At 33.8% G+C, this 25,651-nt stretch overlaps 1 protein-coding gene across 4 annotated transcripts; it reads left to right on the top strand.

Moving 5' to 3' along the window:
- The first annotated feature begins 574 nt into the window (after nt 1-574).
- Nucleotides 575-25,651, top strand: LOC149562297 (small ribosomal subunit protein eS24z-like). 4 transcript variants are annotated; one of them, XM_089825823.1, is made up of 6 exons: nt 575-730; nt 835-964; nt 1,075-1,116; nt 1,277-1,447; nt 25,113-25,199; nt 25,292-25,651. In XM_089825823.1, the coding sequence occupies exons 2-6, from the start codon at nt 890-892 to the stop codon at nt 25,325-25,327; spliced, it is 411 nt and encodes a 136-aa protein (XP_089681949.1). In that variant the 5' UTR covers nt 575-730; nt 835-889; the 3' UTR covers nt 25,328-25,651. The 4 variants fall into 4 exon arrangements, with proteins under 4 accessions (XP_089681949.1, XP_089681950.1, XP_089681947.1 ...); XM_089825824.1 differs by having other exon boundaries at nt 889-964; XM_089825821.1 differs by having other exon boundaries at nt 596-730; nt 822-964.

Here is a 25,651-nt window from a genome sequence, read left to right on the forward strand (position 1 = left end):
CAATCCTCTATTTTTCCTAGATTTCCATTGCTTGTGGTTTCCTCATTCATCTTGCAATGTCTCCAAAATCAACCTTTCCCCCCAAATTAAAAGATGTAAAATGTTGTATTGGGTGGCCTCTGTTTCCAGAGTTTATGATCCGCCCATTACCATTTTGCCATCTTCCCTCTCCATGATGCCACTTTTTTCCATTGATTTTTTTTTGATTATTTCTTCCATCAACCTGCCATTTCCCATTTCTGTTACCCCAACAGGTCAAACCTTCATGCCTTTTGAAGGGTTCAAGCCTTCGAGGTTGTTGAAATTGCCATCCCTCCTGCTCAAAAGCCCTACACCCCACCGCTCTTGCATCTTGCCATATCTTTTTTTTTCTTTTACCAATTGTTGATGAAGACTTTGAAGTCTTATAATTTTTATTTATTTTAAGTAGATATGTTATAAATTGAATTAATTCTCTAATATAGAACAAATATTTTTGAGATAGAAAAAAACAATTATATAAAAAATTATATTGATTTGTTACGAGAACTATTTTTAATTACAAGTTAAATACATTAGTGGGAAACTATAAAATGTGAAATAAACGAAACTAAAAATTCAAAACAAAGCCCCCTAGGTGATTTAGGGTTTCCCTCTTTTTTAGAGGAAGGAGACGGGATTCGACAGATCTAACCCGAGTTGAGAGCTAGAGCTCCGATTCTGAGATTTAAGAAACAGCATACAGTTCTAGGTAAATGAGTCTAGATTTGATCGTTATTTTTAACTAATGCAATTTTTGATTTTCCATTTCATTGTTGGGATTAGTTGTTGGACACTCGTAGGGTTTTGCCTCAGGGATTTATCGTCTACGTTGAGATTTTTACTTCTGTTCACTGATTTGCAATCAAGAATGGCGGACGGTAAAGCTGTTACAGTCCGGACAAGGAAGTTTATGACTAACAGGCTTCTAGCAAGGAAGCAGTTTGTAAGTGTTCTGATTTTCTTTGCAGAAAACCACTCATGGGTATTGCTCTCGGATTCCTTGGGTTAATAAAAATGGCATTATACTCCTCATTTCAATTGTTTCGATGGCAGGTTATCGACGTTCTTCACCCTGGAAGACCCAATGTCTCTAAGGTAGTGTAATATGTTTTCGTTCTTTCTTAATGAAATCGATTTATTTTGTTTGTTGTAGGGGTTAATGACTTTATTTGATGAGTAGTCTGTCCAATGATTAATCCACGCATGTAGGATTTTGCATTTGGCGTTGAGTGCCTATTTGTTTATATTTTTGAAGGTTGAGCTCAAGGATAAACTTGCAAAGTTGTATGAAGTGAGAGATCCGCAGACAATATTTGTGTTTGGGTTCAGAACTCAATTTGGAGGGGGGAAATCTACTGGATTTGGCTTGATTTATGACAGCCTCGAGAGTGCCAAGAAATATGAGCCAAAGTACAGGCTTATTAGGGTAAGTCGCTTTGCATTTCTAAAATATAACAGTTAGCTATTATGAATATCACTTGACTGAAAATAAAACATGTCATGGAAGTCATGGAAACTACATGAAAATTTAAGGCCATTAAAAACTTATGATTTTAAAAACCATAACTCTATTCTGTTTAAAAAAATAAAAGGTTGGCTTTTATGGTTTTCACACGTTTTTTATAGTATGATTGCCTCAGAACCTAATCATGTATCTGTTTTAAATAATATTATAGGCTTGTAATATGTAGGAGCCATTTCTCTTCTAGTTTATTGTCTCGACTCTTGTTCTATTGTCAAGGAATTGGATTCAACTTAAGATCCCGGAGAACAGATCTAAGCTTCTTTGTCTTCTTTAGTTAGTGGGGCTAACACGAGTCATAAACATTATCTGTTTTTCATTTTCAAATTTATCTCTTAACAAGATTGGAGAATCAGGTCTCTCCCCAAGCTTAGTATTTACTAAGCAATATTTCCACCGGAAGGGTTACAACATTCCCCTTATATTTTCATCAGAAGTTGGAGTCATAATGAATTACTGGCCAGGTTCCAGAGCATGTGAGTGTTGGCAGAGCATGGAATAGGTGGATGATTATGCATAAATAGATTTTTAAATGAAAACTAAAAGCCTTTTATTTGTGCCCGATGTTTCATAGATATTTTTTCTTTTAATTATATTTATTTTATTAAGTAGTGATACCTACCATTGCATTTGAGTTTGACTAATTGACATTGGAGTTGTATTTTTTTTTCATGGTGGTTTTGTTCAACATATGATTTCTGAGCTGAATCCCTTTTTTTGTAATTCTTCAGTCTGTAAATGGGAATTCAGTAGTATATTTTATTTTTTGTATGGATGAACTCCAGACGAACCTGACCCCAATTTTTTTTGGCTGAATCTGCTAACAAAACCCATGAACACAAGTCCAACTCTCAACCTAAAATCTGCTATTAGATAAAAATCAATGGTCAAATGTAACAATGGTTTGATCTATTAAAACTAGAGCCCAGAAATCCATGAAGATAAAACAACAATAAGAAAGAACCAAAAATGAACAAATAAACACTAGGAATATCTTGGGAAAACTCCTCAAGAATGAAGGGAATAACCCAGTCACGCAACAAAAATATATCTTTGTTGATAATGAAATGCTCAAGTGCACAATGCTTGTCGTTTAATGCGATATAAATAACTTAAGGAGAGACTCTTCACATTCCAACTGAAGGCCTCTTGAGATTCTCATAACTCCTATAATTAATTATAACTCTTCAAATATTCATGTCTCAATGCATGTGAATGACACATGTCATTTACATTTAATATTACAAATTAAACTTAAGTGTCCTTTTAAGTGGAAGATGACAATAACGGTAATAACGTTCAGATTTCGAGAGATAAAGATCTTTATCGCAGCTACAAACTTTAACACTCCCTCTTAGCAAGAGAGATCTTTAGCTGAACAGTCACACAAAGCTGCAACCAAAAAATGTCAATGATAAATTTTGATCATATAACATAATTCATGGAGTTACTCAACATGAAAACGTGTAACAATGAGTCATATTCATAGAATCACTCAACATGAAAACCTATAACAATTACTCATATTCGAAAAGATTTGTAAAACTCATAGCTAAGCCTTTATTCACGGACTCTCTCAATGTGAACTGTCATGGAATCTCTCAACATGACATCCAACTCCCATCACAAAATCTCTCAACGTGATGACATCATGGACTCTCTCAACATGATGTTCACTATCGCATAGTGAAAGAGTTATCATAGCTGATCTTACAATCTCATTTATTTACACAAGAATAAAATAGGCAATAACAAACTAAGACTTGATTTCATTTAAGTCTCAAATTTTATAAATACCACTAGCATCACAAGCATCTATGAGAGTGATGGGGATTCCATAAGTACTCCCTTTGAAGCTAACACTATTACCAGCTATATAAAACCATTGAACTCCCATGGAGCCAAACATCACTCCTGAAGTATATGCTGCTTTCTCAACAAAAACCTTTCACACAAGAATACTTTTCACAATATTAGTCAAAGAAGTACCAATTACAATGCCCCTGTTTCTAAAACTAAGCTATTGTAATCACATGTGACTCCAACTGCAATACTGTATTGACTCTAATATCGTTGAGACATAACATAGAATGATATTAATTGATATTTCTGCAGAATTGAATGTCAAAATTGAAGTCTCCAATCAGTAATCACACATACATAAAGAGATCCAGAATGGTGCCCCTGCAGCTTATGTAAAGCTCATAGCATCTATATAAATTTTCATATAAAAATATGATATTAATATGACTCTAATATCGTTGAGACATAACATAGAATGATATTAATTGATATTTCTGCAGAATCAAATGTCAAAATTGAAGTCTCTAATCAGTAGTCACACATACATAAAGAGATCCAGAATGGTGCCCCTGCAGCTCATGTAAAGCTCATAGCATCAGTGTAAATTTTCACATAGCATCAGTGTAAATTTTCACATTAAAATATGATATTAATATGACATGGAAAGAAAACAGAACATACAACAGTAACACTTATCTCAAGCTATGATCTAAGCTCAACAAGGGATTGGTGTATGTCTCTATTGCATGAACTATTCCTCTTATCACTGCAAGTGGTAAAACAAACACTTTATTTCCTTGACAACAACTTTGGGATAAAGATGCCATTCAAATCCCTGATGAATACTCAAGCTACGTCTTCTACAATTCACATGACAAACACGCGATTCTTATTGTCTCCAATAGCAAGCGAGTGAGAAGTCTACAGCTAATTCAACGTGTACGTGTCCTCCTTTAGCATGTGCTTGAAGCATAGCTCCCGCTATGACCAGGACCATGCATTTTCAATTTTACGGTGATTGCAAAACAAAGAGTGACCCCCTTGTTTTCCTTGTCGGAAATGATCACCATGCACGAAAAACTTGGTGATATTTGTAACACCCAACTATAATCAAATAAGTAAAAGCAAACAACAGACGATAAATCCATACATAGATACAAGTATAAAATCCAAACCATTTTTTAAAATTTTTTTTTAACATATTTCCATTACACAATAACTTTTACAATCAGGTACTGTGATGCACTCTTAACCGCATTAAACATTTCCGATCAATACATCTGTATATAAAAATACTCTAAATTCAAAACATTATAATATGCAAGTACATGCAGATTGACAACTGATCCTAATCAGATCCAAAATTACTTAGTAACCAAGAATCGAACTAAAATCAGTCCTCAATGCATACACAGAAGTGTATTCTTCCAAGTCCATAACCAAACTTATATCAACCTGAAATCAAAACAAACACAACCGAAGAACAAACAAACAGGGCTTAGTCACACTAAATAAGCTGACGAGTTCTCCAGAAAACTTGCATGTTAAAATCAATAACAACACACTATACATGTTTCCAAATAACCGATTACTGAAAGTACAATTTTTCTTTTCACATTCAGATTTAAGCAAGTACATAACTTTTTACAACAGATATGCAAAAATAAACTCGCATAGAATATGCCAAGGTAATTATCTAGTAGTTCATGGGTGTCAACATAAGAATCTACGTTCATCCATTCGTAGGATTCTATATGTCAAGTGAAACCATAATGTTCTTATCTTGTTATATGAAGCCCAACTCATGAATTTTAGATATTACCACTTGATTAAATAACTGTTATAAACTTTCCCATAAGGATCTAGACTAGTGTCGGAGGGCATCGGGCAAAATAATTCTATCACCACAAGTTACTCGCTTTATGACAGCCACCCAATCTAAAGGATCACACTTGCATAATCTAATACACACATAATTCTAGTTTTACTAATCGGAAGAAAATTAAAGTTTAATTATTCAATTTCAACTAATAAACTATTTCTTTTGCTTCAATATAACAATTGAATCAGCAACCAGAAATTATCATGTAAAACCAAACTTCCAATCTTTCCAATATTATCTCTTATTAGATTACCAAACAAAACCATAATTGCAATTTTTCAAAAGCAATCCATATTTCAAAATATCAAATGCAGCCTTGCCCCTTTTATTTTCCATAAGTAACCAAACTTTTCAATTACACATTAACTATATCTTAACATTTAAACAGTTAACAAAGAAAGGATTTTTTCATTTCAGTCAATTTTTTCTCTATTTAAAAGAACAACTTCTATACTGAGAGAATGATGCATTGTAAGACAAGTTAGTTAAATGGCAAACAATTGTAAGAAAATTATATACATTTCAGATAAAAATGCCAATACTACCACTATCCACACATTCCATAATTTACTAAAATCTGAATACCATAATCAAACAATTCCCGTTTCAGAAAACAAGTAACCACAGTGACCTCATGATTATATATATATATTTCAATTCTAACAATCTATTCATAAGGAAATACATATATGTTGATACACACACACACACACACACACATATATATATATACAGACGGCAATTAATTATATATATATAAAGCCTTATTAATTTAAAGTCAGAATTAAAATAGATAAATAATCTTTTCCACTGTATAAATCTAATAACTTGCCGTTACCGGATAACTAAAATTTTCACTACTTTATATACTAATTGTTTGTCAAAATGTCGATGTCAAAGAAATTTAATGCTGACTGTTATCATACTCAAATGTTTTTGTACCAAAATCGATGTAATACATATTTCCCATCCAAAAATAATAACTGCAAACAATATAATAGCTGGGCCTAAAATTTCCCAGATCTCCTAAAATCGATACAGCCTACAAAATATTCATGTTTGCATTCGATGTTTAAGACTAAATGTAAGTTAATAGCCGCAATGAATTTTACTAAGCTACGGTTTAACACAAACAACCGTAACCATCATGAATAACAGTAAAACTCACTTGTTTGCTTAAAATGACAAACTTGAATTCGTAAAACTTACTAGGGCATTTGATAGGATCTAAAATTGATAGCAAACTAAAATACTAGAAGCCCAAGCTCAAACTCTAAAACCCTATTTGAAATATTAACCCCAAATTGTATATATATCACACAGAATTTTGAAACCCACAATAGCAGCTTTCGGTATTCAATATTCACCATAGCTAAATGAAACATAACAATAGAAATAGGATAGAGCTAAAGAAAAGCCCCCTGCTTGTGTAAGTGCGGGATGATACTCAAGGAAAAGCTTCTTGGAGAGCCCTCTACCTCAAACTCGCAGCCCAAGTTTCCAAACTTTCTATGCTGTTTTACAGAGATACCACGAAACTTTCTCAATAGCAAAAACTGAGAAATACAACCATGGAACGATAGAAGAATGAGGAATACAAAATCGTGAGGATTTATAGAGTTGGAGTGAGTCAAAAATCTCCTTCATGGTTAACAGTTTCTTAATATTAGCGCCGAGAAACCCGTTCAACAGAGGTTTCATATTTTTCCAACTGGAATTCATCAATGGTAGACTGATATCAAGTTACAACTAACACCCAACAAAATGACAGACTAGACATGCGAAGTAATGCTCATAACTACGAGCTTATCCCTTAATCTCCACTTTCTTAGCCTCTTCAACACTTGGCAATAGTAGTACCAACTCGATGTTCGAAGAACCTGCTAGCCTTAAATTCCCATAAACTTGCCGCCATTTGTTATGCCAAAAACAATGCTAAGTTTCAGTTGATACGCATGAAAAAAACTTAGGTTAGCGGTCACGTATGGTAGTGCTTAGGTAAGTCTAAGTTTAGTTTTAGTTTTAGTCGCATGCATTAGGTTAGCTTAGGAACTAACATAGTAATAGATATCAATATTAATATTAATATTCATATTAATCCCAATTTATATTTAAGAATATTTGAAAATCAATTATCCTTTTTATAACTTATCAATATGTATATACATATAATTATAACTTGTATAAATATAAATACAAGCACACATATATACAAACAATTACATATATATATATATATATTAGTTTATATTTATATTAGTTTATATATATATATATATATATATACACACACACACACACACACACACTTAAAAATTGGGAAATAAAAGATTCTAGGTACTGTTAATATTTTAAAGCCACCTTAATCATAAATCTGAAAAAACGAAAAAGACATGTTATGAAACCGAAACCTTTCCAAATTGAATTTTTAAAACTGGATTGTCTTATTTGAAAACCATTTCCTTACTGCAAGATTCCTGAATCTGAATTGATTCAGATAATGAGATCCTGATAATAACACAATACTAAAAGTATTAAAACATTTATTCTGAGAATTAGATCTTAGAAACATCTGAGTTCTCATAGTGTTTAAAAAAACCAACATAATGATGCCAAAAACTAAATAGTTTTCTACAAATTCAATGTTTCAAAACAAGTACCAAACCATCCAGTAAATTAAACTAATCTCAGAGTCCGAGGTAATGGATGTAGAACTGTCAGGGGCATGACAATATTTGCACGATGTCCATCTCTGGACGATTAGGATCTTGCACCATTCTCGCCACACAACATGCGATATATTTCCCAGGCAGTAAACTCCCTAATAATCGATAGATGCTTGAACACCAAAACGATCAATTATTAATCACCTGAGATGGAAGGCTAAGCTGTATTTGAATTAATAACATTTGGATTTAGTGTCAGGGTCTTTTCTTCTCTTCCATCATGATCATCTCCACGCTTTTTAGAAGGCCCCTCAATTGTCATTCTGCAATGGATAATGGGTTTTAAAGATCTATTCAAACTATCTCCATTTATTTTCTACGCCCAACCTTTAACTTTATATAATTCTTGCGATTAGAGGAGTAATAACCGGGGATTACTCCGCATCCAAATATAGTTGAGTGAACTGTCGGTAATCACGGGTGACATGCAAGCATGTTGATTGTACTTAATCCTATATCAAATTAATTTGTAGCCTCCACAACTCTAATAGTAAAGATCTGATTCTATTTGATGAAGTATTGAGAAGTATCAAATGCTGTTACCGAGACCTGTGCATCTCATCGCATAGCAAAGAAAGTGCGATTCACTGTGCCAAATATAAAAATGCGAGATTTCATGCTCCAAAATACAATCAACCCGCTTAGGATATACAATACGCCCAACCAAAATCAAGAAATAATTTGCATGATTTTCACTATGTGCAACTTAAATTAAAAATATAAATAAATTTAAACGTTACATTGAAGTAGATGCCCAATATTGAATACACACGAAATCGATAAAAGTGACGACATAAGAAATAGAAATAGAAATTAAAGAAAGCTTCCTAATCAATCAATTTGAGCATCATTTAGATACATCCGCCCATGAGAGATTAGACGAAAGCCACTGAACCACCTGTCGTGCACATCACCATAGGATTTGAGCAAAAGATAATTTAATAAAAACAATATTAGGGATTTGAAGACTTAGACACAAATATATAAACTGAAGCACAATATTGAAACAAAAAAAATAAAAATTCCTTATAAGTTGTTATCTATTCTGGCCTTGATACCATGTTAAAACTAGAGCCTAGAAATTCATGATGATAAAACAACAAGAAGAAAGAGCAAAAAATGAACAAATAAACACCAGAAATATGTTGGGAAAAACCCAGCCACGCAACAAAAATATATCTTTATTGATAATGAAATGCTCAAGTGTACAATGCCTCTTGCTTAATGTGATATAAATAACTTAAGGAGAGACTCTTCACATTCCAACCGAAGGTCTTTTGAGATTCTCATAACTCCTATAATTAATTATATCTCTTCAAATATTTATGCCTCAATGCATGTGAATGACACATGTCATTTACATTTAATATTACAAAATAAAGTTAAGTGTCCTTTTCAGCTGAAGATGATAATAACGGTAATAACGTTCAGATTTCAAGAGATAAAGATCTCTATCGCAGTTACAAACTTTAACATGATCTTCATTTAAGTTAAAAATATCACCCCTTGTGTGGGCATGACTTGTGTTTTTCTTGACTGCATGGAACATGGGTGATGATTAGTACCTTTGTTTTATTTGGAGTTTTGTTGGGGAATTATGAATTGTGTTTTTCAAATTGTTAACACCTAAGTTACCAGGCTCTTTGGTTTTCAATCATGGGTTTGGGCTCTTGCTGGGGAGTGCCCAAGGACATCTAGGGAGCAACATGGATGCTTTGGGTTCCTCTGGGTATGCTCCCTCATACGCACATGGAACCTGAGGCGTTTCTGGATGCATCGTCGTGCCCCCATGGGCGTCATGTTTTGACATCAGAAAGGTGCAAACAAACCTCTTAAGTTTAAACATTGTGCTATGCCCAATTTTACCCATATTAAACTTCGTATTTCTCTCATACACAGCCTTCAGACATTACAATTTTTATCTTTATCACTACCATATTGACATTGATCAATGATGAAGTATCATGCTATTTAAAATTCTATATATATTTTTTAATGTTTCTTTAATAATATACAGCCATAACACATCTACAAGACTCAACACAGCCAGCAATTAACACAACTGTACCCCAAAGAACTCCCAAACCACCATTGAAGAATACACTCACTGGAACAGAAGAGACTAACAATTTTACAAATTTCTTTCAGCCCAATTGCAAATGTTGAATGTGAAAGCCCTCTGAATCAATTTTTTTGTCCTCAGATCACTCAAAGCCCATGGGTTTCATCCACGAGCCTTCTCCTTCTACAGGTTTTTGTCCACTGAAGAAGTTGTATGCAAATATGAGAGAGGAAAGAACATTCAACCACCACCTTCCACTTATTAAGTTTTAACTTTTCATGAACCATAATAGCATTAACACAAATATTAGAAACCTCAGAAAAACAAAACAGATTGCACCAGTATTTACCCTGGGAAAATCCCTCACCGAGGGAAACAACACAGCCCACTGAAAGATAGGTTCTAAAGTTATAAAATCTCTGTTCCCTTTCAATGTCTGCAATGCTCAATGATCACTCATTGATCAGAGTTCATCTAAGAAAGAGAATGACTACTAATAAATTACAATATATGATTATGCAATTTCAGAATATCACTCTGAAGAATATTAATACTGCAGATCAACTACCGAGTCCAGAATATGCAGATTAACTACCAAGTCCAGAATATGCAGATTAACTACTGAGTCCAGAATAAGCTGGAGACAACATCTGGAACTATTACAAGCTCAGGATATATATGACATTTAAATACTCTCTTCACAATTAATGATGCACATAAATGTTGAACACTGTTCACACAGAAAACACTGACAATCAACACCACAAAAGAATACGATACAATATTTTTTTAAACCATGAATTGACTATCCTTCACATTCGACTTCCAACACCTGGCGGCATACCAAAAAAAAGATATATATTATATAGTGATCACATAAGCACTGAGTCCCTACTAGGCAAGTTGATGAGCCAACCAAGACTTTGCTGGTTCAGGTTTTCATTACCGCAAGGAAATGTGAAGCGTCACCAATAAGAAGAGCAGCTGTTGCACTCATAGCTATCAACGGTGATGCCCAATAACAAACTGGCACATAAAAGCCATTTAAAAACATCCACATAACTGCCTGAAGTCTTATTGACAGGTGCCAGCAAAGACAAGGCAAAAACAGCGTTAGTACATATAAAGTATGAAATTCTCCAGCCACAATGGGATTGCACGATGCCAGGAGATAGTAAAGCCTGAATAAATAACACTCTTGCAGCTATAAAACTTCAATGCTTCCTCTTAGCAAGAGATTATTTATTCTATAGTGTGTCTTATCCTGATAAACACAATGAGTTTTGCAATCACACTGCACAAGCTTGCTCATCCTCTTCTAAGGACTTGGCATTCTACATCTGCTATTCAAGCTTCCTTTGATTCTGATTTCTGTAGCTGAATAAGTCTCCCTTTGAATGTTATTTCTTCCTCTTTGAAGAAATTAATTTGAATGAGAATCTGAATAGTTTCTCTTAAATTTCCATCAACATGCAATTAGCAAAATTTCTCAGTATTCAATAATCCATCAAACCGCATATTTGATGCCCCACAGCCATCACAAATCTTCTAGAATCCAATTTCCTTATTCTGGTTTGGATGGTTTCCTGAGACCCGCTCTGCTACCAGGTTAAGTTTTTGTTAACCAGAATAGCATTAACACAAATATGAAGTATCAAAAATCGTAGAAAAACATAAAACAAAGTACCAGTATTTATTCTGGGAACCCAGCCCATCAAAAGATGGATCCTTTATTAGAATTGCAAAACAAGTTACAAAATCTTTGTTTCCTTTCAATGTCTTCAATGCTCAGTGATCACTCAATGATCAGATCTCATCTAGGAAAAAAATGACTACTAATAAGTTACAATATATAAGTATGTATCTCAGAATATCAGTGTAAAGAATTTCAATACTGCAGATCAACTACTTAGTCCAGAATAAGCCCAATAAAACAACTGGAACCATAGTTTGCAAACTTGGACTCGGAGAGGACTTGGCAAGCCCAAAATTTCCAACTTGGCAAGAACCCGGAGAAAGCTCAACAAAAACTCAGCAACTTAGAAAGAACTAAATATTAAGTTCTCTTTAACAAAATGCATTAGATTAAAAATGAACATCTTGAAAGAGAAAATGCATGGTTTTGTAGCAAACACAGCATGTAAAAAATACATTTTAACCAGCATTTTACCTACATTGACATTTTTACCCCTAGTTTCTTGTGTCTATAAGAACATGAGTCAGACTTGAGAGTGCCCAGCAAAAAAAAATGGAGAGTACTCAGCAACTCGGGGAGTTCTCAAAGAGTTTACACGTAAATACTCTTCACAAATGATGATACACAGAAATATCAAACACTGTACACACAGAAAACACTGACAATCAACACTTCAAAAGAATATGATACAATATGTATTTCAATCTTGAACTGACTATCTGTCACATCTGACTCCTAACACTCGGCAGCGTACGAAAAATGGAGATATATAGTGAGCACATATAACCACAGATTCCCCTAATACAAGGCAAGCTGTCAAGCCAGCCGAGATGGTTGCCAGTTACAGATTTTCATTACGACAAGAAAACATGAAGTATCACCAATAAGAAGAGTGACCGTTGCCTTCATAACTATCAACGATGATGCCCAATAACAAAATGGCTAACATAAAAAGCCAGATGCCAGCAGAGACAATGCCAAGTCAGCATTAATATATTTACACACACACACACACATACATATACATATACATATACATATACATATACATATACATATACATAGAGACAGATATACATATATACCTGTACATATACATATACATACACATATATTCTTTGGCCACAAAGAGATCACACGAAGATAATAAACCCAAATAAATAATGTTTGTAGCATAAAACTTCAACACTAATGACTCAAACATGACTTTTTCATCTATCAAGCAAGATTTGGGATCCCAAAATCCAACAACCGAAAGGAAAGCATAGCTATTGGTTCCATCCATTCGCACTAGTCACTTCTTTCTTGGAACTTCCTTTCATTACCACCAAAGGGCATAGATTCCAATGCCTCAAAATGAGCTTTGTGAAAATTTAATTTAATATGTAATTGATTGTGATATTGCTATTGATGTTTAAATGTGTAGTGATTGAGTCAAACTCATTAACTCATGTTTCATGAGTAGTGATTCTCATGAATTCATCTCTCATGAGAATAAATAGAACACTTAACAGTCATTGGATCTATGTGATGCTCACAGAGGTGAAGCACCGAGACTTCCTAGAAGGTCACCCATCTAAATACTTCTCCAACTTGAATGCGCTTAACTATGGAGTTCCCTCCATGGTTACACCCGCTTTGCTTGCAACCCCATTTGCAAATCCTTCAAGTGTTGTGCCTTACAAACCATTCATTAGAAGGCCCCTTAAGCTCATTAATCGATAAGTAGGAGTTATTTCCACAAGTCAAATTGTGATATTGCAATCAAGATTTAACTATGTAGTTTTTGAGTCAAACTCATTGATCCATGTTTCATGAGTAGTGATTCACATGAATCCATCTCTCATGAGAACAAACAAAATACTTGCCCTCATTGGATCTAGGTGATGCTCATCCGGACTTCCCGGGAGTTCACTCATCCCATTACTACTCCAGCTTGAGCACGATTAACTACGAAGTTTCCTCCATGATTATACCCACTCTGCTTGCAACCCCATTTGCAAAAGTTTCACGAAGTGTTGTGCCTTATGAACCATTCATTAGAAAGTCCCTTAAGTTCATCAATTGATAAGTAGTAGATATTTCCACTGTAAATGAAATTGTGATATTGCTATCATGATTTAACTGTGTAGTTTTTGAGTCAAACTCATTGACCCATGTTTCATGAATCGTGATTCACATGAATCCATCTCTCATGAGAATAAACAAAACACTTAGCACTCATTGGATCTAGGTGATGGTCACAGAGGTGAAGCACTAGGAATTGATCTTTTGGCTTTAAAAATGAATGGAGAATAATAATAATTAAGTGAATCATTTTCCTACGCTTGCTCTTGTTTGCTTTTCTAGCTGACACTCTTTATAAACAATTTCCAATTTCAAACTGAAGGAGATGTGCTACCTTTTTCTCTTTATTTCACACTAATGAAATTGCTTGTAGAAATGCTTTCCATTTATATAAATCAAAGATAATTTCATAGAAAATAGTAGACAATATCATAAATACTAATTGAGACTCTTGTCTTATTTTTAAAATATAACTAAACCTCATAATAGAATTGTCATGCCCCAAAAGCAAGGGCAAAAACACGCTTAATTTTTTTTTTTAAAAGTTGAATCCACTAAGTTTTAATATGTTTTAAATTCACTACATTTCATCTTAAGTTTATAATCATGAGAAAGAATAAATTGTCGAATCTAAACTCTCGTTATTAAATTGATATCAACATTTATTCGTTATATTATTAACAATATATTTAAAATTTATTTAATCACAATTTTATTGAAATCTATAATTCTATTAGAAGTAAAACATATCTAAAGATAATAACAATATAAATTAAATATGACCACGTAATAAAATAAATCAAAATATCATAATCTACTAATCTAACATTAAATAAAACTAATCTAAAAAAAAAAATCTACTTAAAAACGAAATTAGTGAAACTTAATAAAACATTAACATTACTAACATAATGAAAACTAATTAATATTTATAACTAAAACTAAATTAAGTAACTTACATAACATTTAAACCAACTAACTTTCTATCAATTAAATTTACTAAGATTTTAAAATTATAATAATTACTAACAATATAAAAAATACACATGTATTTACTTAATAAAACTCTTTAACTATCATAAAAAAAAAAGAACTTAATTACTACCATACTAACACTAAACATATTAATTAATTTACTAACAAATAAAACTAACATACATCTAACACTTAACACATTAACTAACCAATTAATTTTCAACTACATAACAATTTAATCACTAAACATTAATCTTAATTAAATTAAAAAGAAACTTTAAAATAAAAACTAAACTAAATTTGCTAAACATCCTACTTTCTAACCCCCTACACCTACTAACTTAACCCTCTACCCCCATAACATTCTACTCCCCACTTCTTTCCACATCCCAAGACCCACGTCACCTTTCACTTAGCCCTAGCGCTAAACATGAAGTGCTTCCAACCCTTGCGTTGACTCCAAATTGCCACGTGGCATTGTACTTCATACCGCCCCCCACTTGCTTTAACCCCCTATCTTTTCTAATAAAAAAAAACTAGCCATCGACTTGACCAAAACACATAAGGGGGGAAAATGATGGGTTAAAAAGGCCCAAGTCACATCAAGCTTTTTGCAAAGCCAAGGCTAATTTCGTAGGCTGCTAGGAGGAGTAATGGTAAGTTTAAATTTTCAAACAAATCTGTCCCCACTTAAAACTCAATTCCAAGGACAAGTGGGACATGTGATTCCAAGCCCATATCCACTACTTGCTTGCAATAATTCACAGGTTTAAAAGGGACACTATAAAAAGTTGTTGTTAGAGTTTTAACGAAGACCTGCTCTTCAATCCTATTAGATATGTCAGTCATGACAAGGCATGTGGGTATTTAGTCCCAAATTTGAAATTTCATGCACCCACTTTAGGAGGAAGGTGTTAATGCTAAAAAGTTAGTTAGGTAAAATCAAGGATATTTAAGATATAATCATATATTTTTATTTCTTTATTTTATTTCTTTAGATTTTTATGATTTAATAGAATTACACAAATGATTTCAAAGAGAATCAAAGAAAGAATATTCTCTGTCGCATCCCAAAAGACTCAAACATTTTGCCATACAAAAACCAGAGACTTTTTACTCTTTGGGGGCAATTTTTTTCAAGTCCTTATTTATGCTAAGTATGGATTTTACAAGCAATTTATTTTTATAACAAGGGGGGGTATTTTTTTATTTTAAAAACGGGTTTATAACTTGGAGTTCATAAGTTTGTTTCCACAATAATGCAAGATCGATTTTTATCTCCTGTTAAGCACGAAATTGAATTGATGATTCAACCATATATATATATATATATATATATATATATGTTTTAATATAATTAAACTCCAACTTGCATAAAATTGTATGTTACCATTTTATCTACTTTTCAATACACATGATCATATAACTGAAAATACGAAAATCTCATGAGCAAGGATATTACACAATCATTATTTTATTGACCGCCTGATTCAAAGGCTTTGCCGGGAAAGAACCAAGAAGAAAACCCAACATCGTTGCCATTTCAACAATAAATTTAAATACATTTTACTCAGGATTTCAAGACCGAGGAGAAATCTCTTCAATATAATTGAACTTACAATGACAAATTGAATTTCCTTCTTGGCCCTTAACAAGGGATCCATTTCGAATTCTACAATACATCACGGTGATCGTGGAGAGAACAAAAACTAACCAAGAGACAACCAATCATAACATAACGACAAAAATTAGACATTCATTCCCATATCGGGTTTTTACAATAGATCCAACATTGAACCAAATTAAGGAGGAGGTGGATTTTTCCTACAGAAGACATCAAACACAACACCAGAACAGATGCCCTATCAAGACTATAACTCAAGAACTTTCGTTCTTCCATTGTTACATGCCAAAAACTCATATGTGGTTTGTGTCGACAGGTAGGAGCCCATAACACCCTACCCTCTCTCCCTCTTCTCATCCTGAGAAGAGACTCTGCACTATTGGAGTCCTACTGAAGACCTTCCTCCGAAAATAGCCACTTCTGCCTTATCCAAGGGTGAGTAATGCCAAAACACCCTAAAAAAAAAATTCCTAATTCAAAACAAAACACAAAAGAAAGACATTTAAGAAAACCTGTTTTCAATCCCTCCCAACATACTCAACACACACAAATACATACATAAACAATAAAACTACAACATGAAACCAAAATGAGGTGAAGTAATCCTACCTTCAAGAAAATTAGGTAATGGCAAATGAACAAGTTTGAGATGAGCTTGCTTTCCTCTCCTTCTCCTTCAATTCTGAAAATCTCTCTAAAACTAGAGGTTGGGTGAACACCCCAAACCCTCTCAAAATTGCCTCTATATAAGATCCTAAACTCAACCACCTCTAAAAGCAATAACTCTCCCCACTTGCCCAAAAGTTCTAGAGGCTTTCAATACAACTAAACCTAAGGCTAACTTCAAGGTGGAGTTAAGGTCATCCTATCCAACTCATGATGGGATCAATCAATTTTCGTAACAAAGTAAAAATTGGATTTTTGAGTGACCATAAAAGTCAACAAAAAGGGCCGGGGGGTGGAAAATGCCTCCAACCCATACTCATACCCCTTGGGTATTTAGATTTCATTATTTTAGGACTTAGAGATTAATTTGGGACTTAACAAATGCTAGGAATTTTAGGACTCTCTAACAACTTTCAAAAAATGCAGATTAAACATTAATCCAGATTAGGGGTAATTAATTTTGATTACTAATTGATTAGCAAAAATGTCACTAACTTAGTCCGATTTAGGTCTATAGGTTACTCGGTTAACCCTAACTAGCATTTTGGAATGCATATACAATTGACGAGTGTCAAGCGACACTATAAAAACACTATTACAAAATGTTAACATTTACTGATTACAGAATGATACATTCATAAATCTCACGATACAAATAAAATACGAACAACAGGGTTTCCACAATGGCACATAGGGTTCAGTTCCGTTTCTCTGTTTGGTTTCTTGCATAAAATATCTTGCAGACACATTGCACATATCAGTAGCTCAAGAAAATCACATGCATAGATGTATATAACGTATCAGGGAAATCTCATAAATTAAATATCCATTTTCAAATAATCAATTGTTAAGCTCGTTCTACTCATATACTTAATCATTAAAATTGCATACTCAAAGTGCTAATTCTGTATTCACTTTCTACACTACTTCATCAGTATATATGTCCATAAAGCATTAAATAACGAAATCAAATATTTGAAAGTAAAACATCACACAATATGAAATAGTATAATATGTTCAGTATATCTGATAGTGTCTCGACATATCGAGTCATGAGTATCAAAATAATAAAGTATCAACTATGCTATGATGGGTCGGGGCAAGGCCTCACATGAACTTGCCGCAAGTAAATATAGAAAGCCAAACTAAACTTAGATAGAACACCATTGGATTAATATATATCTAGAGGTTTGTTTTCTTGGAAATTTTGCGATTCTCATAATTAAAAAAAAAAAAAAAACATCTGTCAACAACATTTACCAGGGCAGTTGTTTAGATTATCAAGATTAGGTTGGGACAATAGTCCTTTTCACATTCTAACAGAGTGTGATAATTTGGAGTTTCAATTCGACACTGGCGATCAAGTTTTGATGATAAGTGAGTAGGGTTGTGAAAATTGTTTAATCAAGTGGGAAACAAAAGTATATACATAAATGATAATAGTGTGTATATAGACAATGTAGAATTGGAAGTAGAATTGTTTCTATCAAAAAGATAAAAATTAGTTTGTAGTGTCGGAAGAAATGAACTCTAGTAATATTCAACAAAATTGAGGATTTTTTTGGTTGTATTTTATTTTTCTTATATTTTGTATGCATAATGCTTTGTTAATTGGTGGTATTCACTGCTTAAATGCATGCCTTGCCTTTTTTTGGGACATTGCATTTAGGATCCTCATATGCATGGATGTTCAAAAGGCTTGCAAGGAGTACGATAGCAATATAAATGCCTTAAATGTATATAGTGTCGTGTTCCATGCATGTTAGATAAACTAATATGTGACTTGATAGAAATCATGACCGAGTCTCATGGGCTCATCTTAATTACCACTGAACAGACCCTCATATTTTTCTATAACAGTTGAGATAGATTTTGGTTGCAACTATCCAATTGAAAGGGAATGTCTCTGTGCTTTGATGCTTCGTTTAAATTTGTATCCATAATCTCTCAAATTCTCATTTGAAAGCCCACCAATGTTATTAACTTTATGATTATCATTCACTTATGTACAAAATTAGGGAGAATTTACTTGAATAATAATAGCTAAAGTTGTGGGTCAAATAGTTGCTCCCTTCTTTTGCACTGGCACTTTTTAATTATCTAATGGAGACATATCAAACTCTCCCTTTACTGTTTTTCAGTTCTACTAATATAGTTATCAATTAATGAGAACAATATCATTTATGGTCTTTTGAGATGTAAGATTCTATTTCAAAAGTGTTTCTCTATTTGATTCAAAACCTATTAAGTTGGATTTTGTAACTGCTTCCTTTGTTATATAACTTTTTGTTAGAGTAATTAGACATTTTCTAATTAACTCTATTTTATTTAAGCTAAACTCTAGGCATATAATAATTAATTTTTTTATTAATTATTAACGTGCAACATAGGTTTTACCTTTTAGGGTTTTGGATCTCCATTTATAAGGATTGATCTCTCTTTGTAACACATTCATTCACTTTTGATTAATAGCAATTTATCTTTTTGCTCATCAAGAATGTCTACTCTGTGGATTTGGGAATTCCAACCTCCCTAGCTTTGTTCCTCTATTTTTGTGACTGGTGTTTGCATGTAAGTGATTCTTGGGAGTTGTGGTGTTGATCCTTCATCAACTTCAACATGGTATCATAGTGCCAAATCTTCATATCTCTAGTTTGTTCTTGAGAGGTTCGGTTTGGTTTTCAGATCTGTGCGTTCTCTTTCAAAGGGTTTTCAATTTTTAGAATTGTTTTGTATTGGATCTAGGGGGGTCCTATTTTTCAGAGTACTTTGAGTCCAAACAAACATCATTGTTGAGCTCAAAGCGCTCGAAAACCCTCATTTCCATAGAAAATATGTCTAGTTTGGACGCTAATGAAATTTAAGTCAAATATTTTATGCACTTAGGTTTGAGCATGCAAATTGACAACATCGATTATTGTATTTTGTTTTCAAAAAAATAATTTGGAGGCATTAGTTTATGTGAAGGAGGTGGCGATCTTTAATTTTATTTACAAATATTTTGCATAGGTGGGTGTACTTGCACATGCAGGTCTTTTCCTCATGTGCATTGGCTTTGGAGAATGTACTTGCACTTTAAGGACAACACCCATGCCCTTTGACTTCTTTGTGCAGGCCTTGGATAAAGAAAGGGCAATATTTTTTTAAGAAGGGAATTTTGTGTGGGCTCTTTGACATTCTCTGCCTTGGTTTCCAAGTTTTGCCCACGTAGGTAAGACTTACCCAAAGCTTGGCGACACGTTCTTTTTATTTCTGCGCATGCATGTGTTTTGGGAAAGGGAGGAGAATTTCTTCGAACCCCTGTGTCTTTTATTATGGAGATGGCACCCCATTGACCAACCTCACACTTTTTTTGAGACGCCTTGCAATGCGTTGATGCAGTTCGCATTGGACCCACGATGCAACTACACATGCAACCATCGACGTCATCTCATGCACGACAATTATGGATTTTTTCTTGGGTGTTTATTGCCGGTTTTCGTGCCATTTGTCCTTGGATGCCAACATCACCATGTTTTTGGGGAGTGCCTAAATTGAATGAAGCCTATCTTGTGTTAGCAGAGAAGTCAAGCGCTTTTTGTTTTGGTGGAGGCACATGGAATTTTGACAGGGGCTCCATGGCTTTTGTACTTGCCTGCACTTTGTTTTGGAGGAGCATGCGAATATTTTTAAGTGGCCTACGTTTTTTGGGCATGAAAGTTTTTTTTTGGCAATCAATGACTTTTCTTGGCCACCAGTTATTTATTTACCAGCACTGACCACCTTTATTTTTGGTGAGTTGACTTTTCTTGGCATACTTTTCTGGCACATGGGTCATTTTGCAGGGATTTTATTTGCTTCGATGACCATGTGAACGTCAAATTTGGGCGCTACACTTGCTGATGTTAGCATTGCATCAACACTCTTGCGACCCTTTTTTGCTCTATTTCGATCTACCTTCATGTTTTTGCTCATATCTCGATCATATGGACTTTATTTTTTGCAAACAAGATATCATCAGAAAGTTGGTTCCGAGCCCGTCACAGTGGTGCAAGTATTTTTTTTGATAGTTTTTTTGCTGTCAAAGTCGGGAGTTATTTTTTGCATTCTTGGAGACATAACTTGAGCATCTGATCTACGATTTGGGAATTCTTTATATTGTTAGAAAGGTGTTTCAGAGCTCTTTCCAGTGATGTTGGTTGTTTTTCTAAATTTTGCTCCAGACACATCCATTCAATTTTTTGCATTTTTGCATTTTGGTAGATATCTTTGGTTCTTTTAGGTAAGGGGATTGATTTTGTTGCTTCAGATGATTCTTCATGGGTTGTACTATGTTGTATCGACTTTATGTCTCTTTTGGTCTTTGTAGAGATCTTTTGCATGCATTCTTACAAACGCACTAAGATAAAGTGCCATATTGCATTTGTATTTTCGTTTCAATTGTTTTGCTTTCTGAATCAAGCAATGTCATTTGAGGACACATGCAGATTATTGAATTCTTGGGATTCGCCACATCTTGTGCCTTATTGTACATGCGCTACTCTGATTTAAGTGCCATGGGGGGTTGATGTGTTGCCTTGGCCATCTTCTTTTGTTTAGTGAGTTTCATTTTTGTGACATTAGCCTCATGACATGTCTGAGATTGATCACCTCAGTACACACATATGTTCTCTTTTGTGCATCTTGATTGTAGCTCATTGATATGTAGTTCTTTTGGCCCATTTTTTCAGTTGCTTGTCACCTCACTTTTGTCTGCATTGGGAGACGTTCTTTTGTTAGTTCTTATGCTTTCTTCGTTCAATGGAGTGACCTATGTATTCAATATTTGTTCCTATGTACTAGGTGGATTCAGTGGTTAGGTACTACCTATGTATTTTGGTGAGATGAATCATTTACCATATAGACACTTTTCACTTCGATCCTATTTTGGTTTTAGCGTTCCATGTTTGATTGGTCAACCCTTCAAGCTTTAGTGTTTCATGCCATTTATATCTTCGACTTTAGTTGTTTTCCTTTGTGTGCCTCTTGATTCGAGTGGTGTCTTTTGAGAGCACTCATGTAGATTATAGTCTTCTTTACTTGGTCAGATTCAATTTCAGTGGAGGTTCTTTAGATCAGCAGTTCCTTTTTGACAGAGCTTTATAACTTTTACATGCTTTAATGGTGTTCTACAAGATCATCTTTTTGTTGTTATCTTATGGGACAATCCCTAGTTTGGAGGCTTCTTCAGTCCTTCACTAGTTCTTTCAACATTCTTTCCATCTCTTTTTGGAGTGGGGCTTTTCCCATGTGATTTTCTCTATATCTCCTCTTTACAAAGATATTGATTGTGTTTAGGTACCTCATCAAACTTGGTTCTCTGGACACAAATTTATTTTCAGTAGTAGTTTCTAGGTTTTTAGCTACTTCTTAAGTTTATTGTAAGGGGGGTGTTAGAGTAATTAGATAATTTCTAATTAACTCTATTTTACTTGATAGGCATATAATAATTAATTCTTTTATTATTTATTATCATGAAACCTAGTTGTAACCTTTTAGGGTTTTGGATCTCCTTTTATAAGAATTGATCTCTATTGTAGCATACATTCATTCATTTTTGATTGATAGCAATTTATCTTTTTGCTCATCAAGATTGTCTCCTCTGTGGATTTAGAAATTTTAGCCTCCTTAGCTTTGCTCCTCTCTTTCTGTGATAGGTGTTTGCATGTAGGTGATTCTTGGGAGCTATGGGGTTGATCCTTCATCAATTTCAACACTTCCCTTTCACAATCTTCAGATAGTTCTTTTGGACATTGTTCTACAAATTGCAATTACTTCAAATTACAATTATGGACCAACTAATACCTTTTTGTAATTTACGTCTGCCCAACAAAGGAAAACTCTCTTGTTAATGTCTTTTTCAAGTGCGAGGATTTTGACATCATAGAGGCTAACATGATACTCACAAGGTTACAACCCTCTAGCATAGCTCTATTTGTTGTAGCAAGAGTCATTTTTTATTTTTGGAACTCTGTACTTTAGTTTATAGGTTGAATTTTTGCAAACTATATTTTAATTGAAATTTTGTGAACTGTAACCATCTATTGATATTCAAGAGGTGATTTTTTGTAGCAAGTCAAATTATGATACTGGTATACTGAGTTGATTCAAAGAACGACCCTTGTAATTATCTTGTTTTTTACTATCTAGTTTTTATTTTATTGATTTATTTTCTGTGTTTTGAAGAGACAAAAATATCAATTACATGCAAAAATAACCAATATCAGAAAATAATAGAGCACATGAAAGAGAACACAAGACACAAAGATTTAATGTGGTTCACCCAATCCTTGGGCTACGTCAACCAACAATAATTCCAATATTCTTATTATCCAGTGATTTCAACTTGATTACAATTTGCAATCCATTACAGCTCAATATCGCTGCAAGAAGCTACTAAATCATCATACGCAATGAAATTTCTAATTCTAAGTTTAAGGGTGGAATAAGTCATCCAATAGAAAATAGCTCCTGACACCATTTACAATAATAAAGTCATTTGAACTTTTGGGGGCATTGTCCTTCGATCCTACCTTGTCTTGTGACAGAGAGCGTGCCTGACCCTGCAAGGGGTGCTGCCTCCGAACCCTGGTAGACAAATCTGGGGGGAAACATGCGGAATGAAGTAGGGAAAAATTAATCTCTGAGTTTGATTAGGCTCCACATAACAACATTCTGTCTATATCTCTCTGCTATGAGAATGCACATAAAATTTTAAGTTAGAAGATTTCTCTTTTCTACATGTTCTTGTTTTTAAACCTGCTTTTTTATCCTGATATTATGAAAAGTCAGATATTTTTGGTTTGCCAGTTATTTTACTTTAATGATTTTTGGGTATTTGCAGCCATGGAATTTTCAAGTATGAATAGGATGATACGGCATTGAGTTGTTTGTTGATGTTTATTGTTTGTTGATGAATCTGTATGCTGAAAAGTAGATAAAACTAATATGTCTTGTAAAATTTACATCTGTTGAAGACATTTGCATGGAAAACAGACATATAGTTGCCATGCGCAATTGGACCAAGCATTTTTCTTATTACAGCATCTTTAGAGTATTACATTTGGTCACTAAAATTATTTGCTACGCGTGCATTTTATTTTTGTCCAAGTTAGGTATTCTGTTGTTTAGTCCAATTTAAGGTAATTGAATTTGGATTCTTATTCTTTTGTGGCTGCTGCTGAATTGGAGTAGGGGTAAATATTCCTGCATCTGAACTTTGGTTGGTGTTATCTTCTCCTTATTGATTTTGGTAAAAGAACACAAATCATATTTAACTTCTTTCACATAAAATCTCTTGTATTTAGGATTAGTGAAGGTTATAGGGTGGGTCCTGGCCTACATTTTTCCAACAAAGTGTGATTTTGAATATTCAAGTCTAGGAAATGTAAAGTGTGCTTTGTCTTTGATGTCTTTTTTTATGACAATTCAAACAATGATTATTGGGGATTAATTCTTAGACATGCTTTCCTTACCTAAACTTATCTACAAATAGTCACGGTTAGATGGAAATATTGAAAGATGGTTTGAGAGTGATATTATCAATGCAGTGTTTCATTCAGATGGAGATTCTAAAAGATGGTTTAAGGGCAAATACTGTTTTTAGATTTTACTTCTTTCTAGATAATTTTTAGTTGAGATTCCAGTGGTCTTATGGTTGTGTCATGCCATTTTATATGTACCATGCTTCTATATTTTTTGTAGAAGCTTACAGCTGATGGTAGCTAGTTACACTTCAAGGTTATAGTGGACCTAATTCTTGGTGTCGCATTCTAGAGTCTTTTTGGTGCAAAATGTAGCTGAAATAGTTATCAAGAGTTCAACAAACTGGGGATCAACATTGTTTGGCAAATGTATATCCACGTGCTCTCTGTACCGTGCACATTTTGTGTTGGAGGCACAGCCAATTACTCATTGTAGAATTTATCTGAATTTTTTGACAACTTGATGAAGATTGCTTTAAGAGCTCAACAAGTACTTTTATTTGTTTCCTCTGGTAGAATTGTTTTTATTTTAGTTTGATGATTGTTATGGTGCATGAATCCTGTAGAATGGGCTTGCTACTAAGGTGGAGAAGTCAAGGAAGCAGTTGAAAGAAAGGAAGAACAGATCTAAGAAGATCCGTGGAGTCAAGAAGGTAAACTCTATTCAATGACATGTCAAAGTGAGCTGCTTATTTGTTTTTTAATATAGAGAGTATTTATTGCATTATCTGGTGTGTTTTTGCAGACCAAGGCAGGAGATGCAGCAAAGAAGAAGAAGTAATGCAGTAGCTTGCAACATTAGGAGAATTTTGATACATTTATTCAGCCTTTCAGATATAAAGGCCCACAATTCAAAACTTGTTGAGCGGGTCGTTATGAATTGGAATTTAGAGGTTAAGCATATTAATTGTTTCTGTATTGTAATTTAGGGGAGATTCTCTATCTGAAATAAATTTTCTTGAAGGTTATATTTTGTTATATGACTAGTTTTTAATGAAATATTGGGGCAGCTTGGCCTGAGACCTGAGTTGTTTCTCATTTTTCATTTCCAGTGATTTCTGTACATATGGCTTTAGTGATATGCATTTTATAATGATTTTGGTAA

The sequence above is a fragment of the Cupressus sempervirens genome, chromosome 4 (assembly GCF_028749045.1).
Source record: "Cupressus sempervirens isolate cs-2001-9-10 chromosome 4, ASM2874904v1, whole genome shotgun sequence".
NCBI lineage: Eukaryota > Viridiplantae > Streptophyta > Pinopsida > Cupressales > Cupressaceae > Cupressus > Cupressus sempervirens.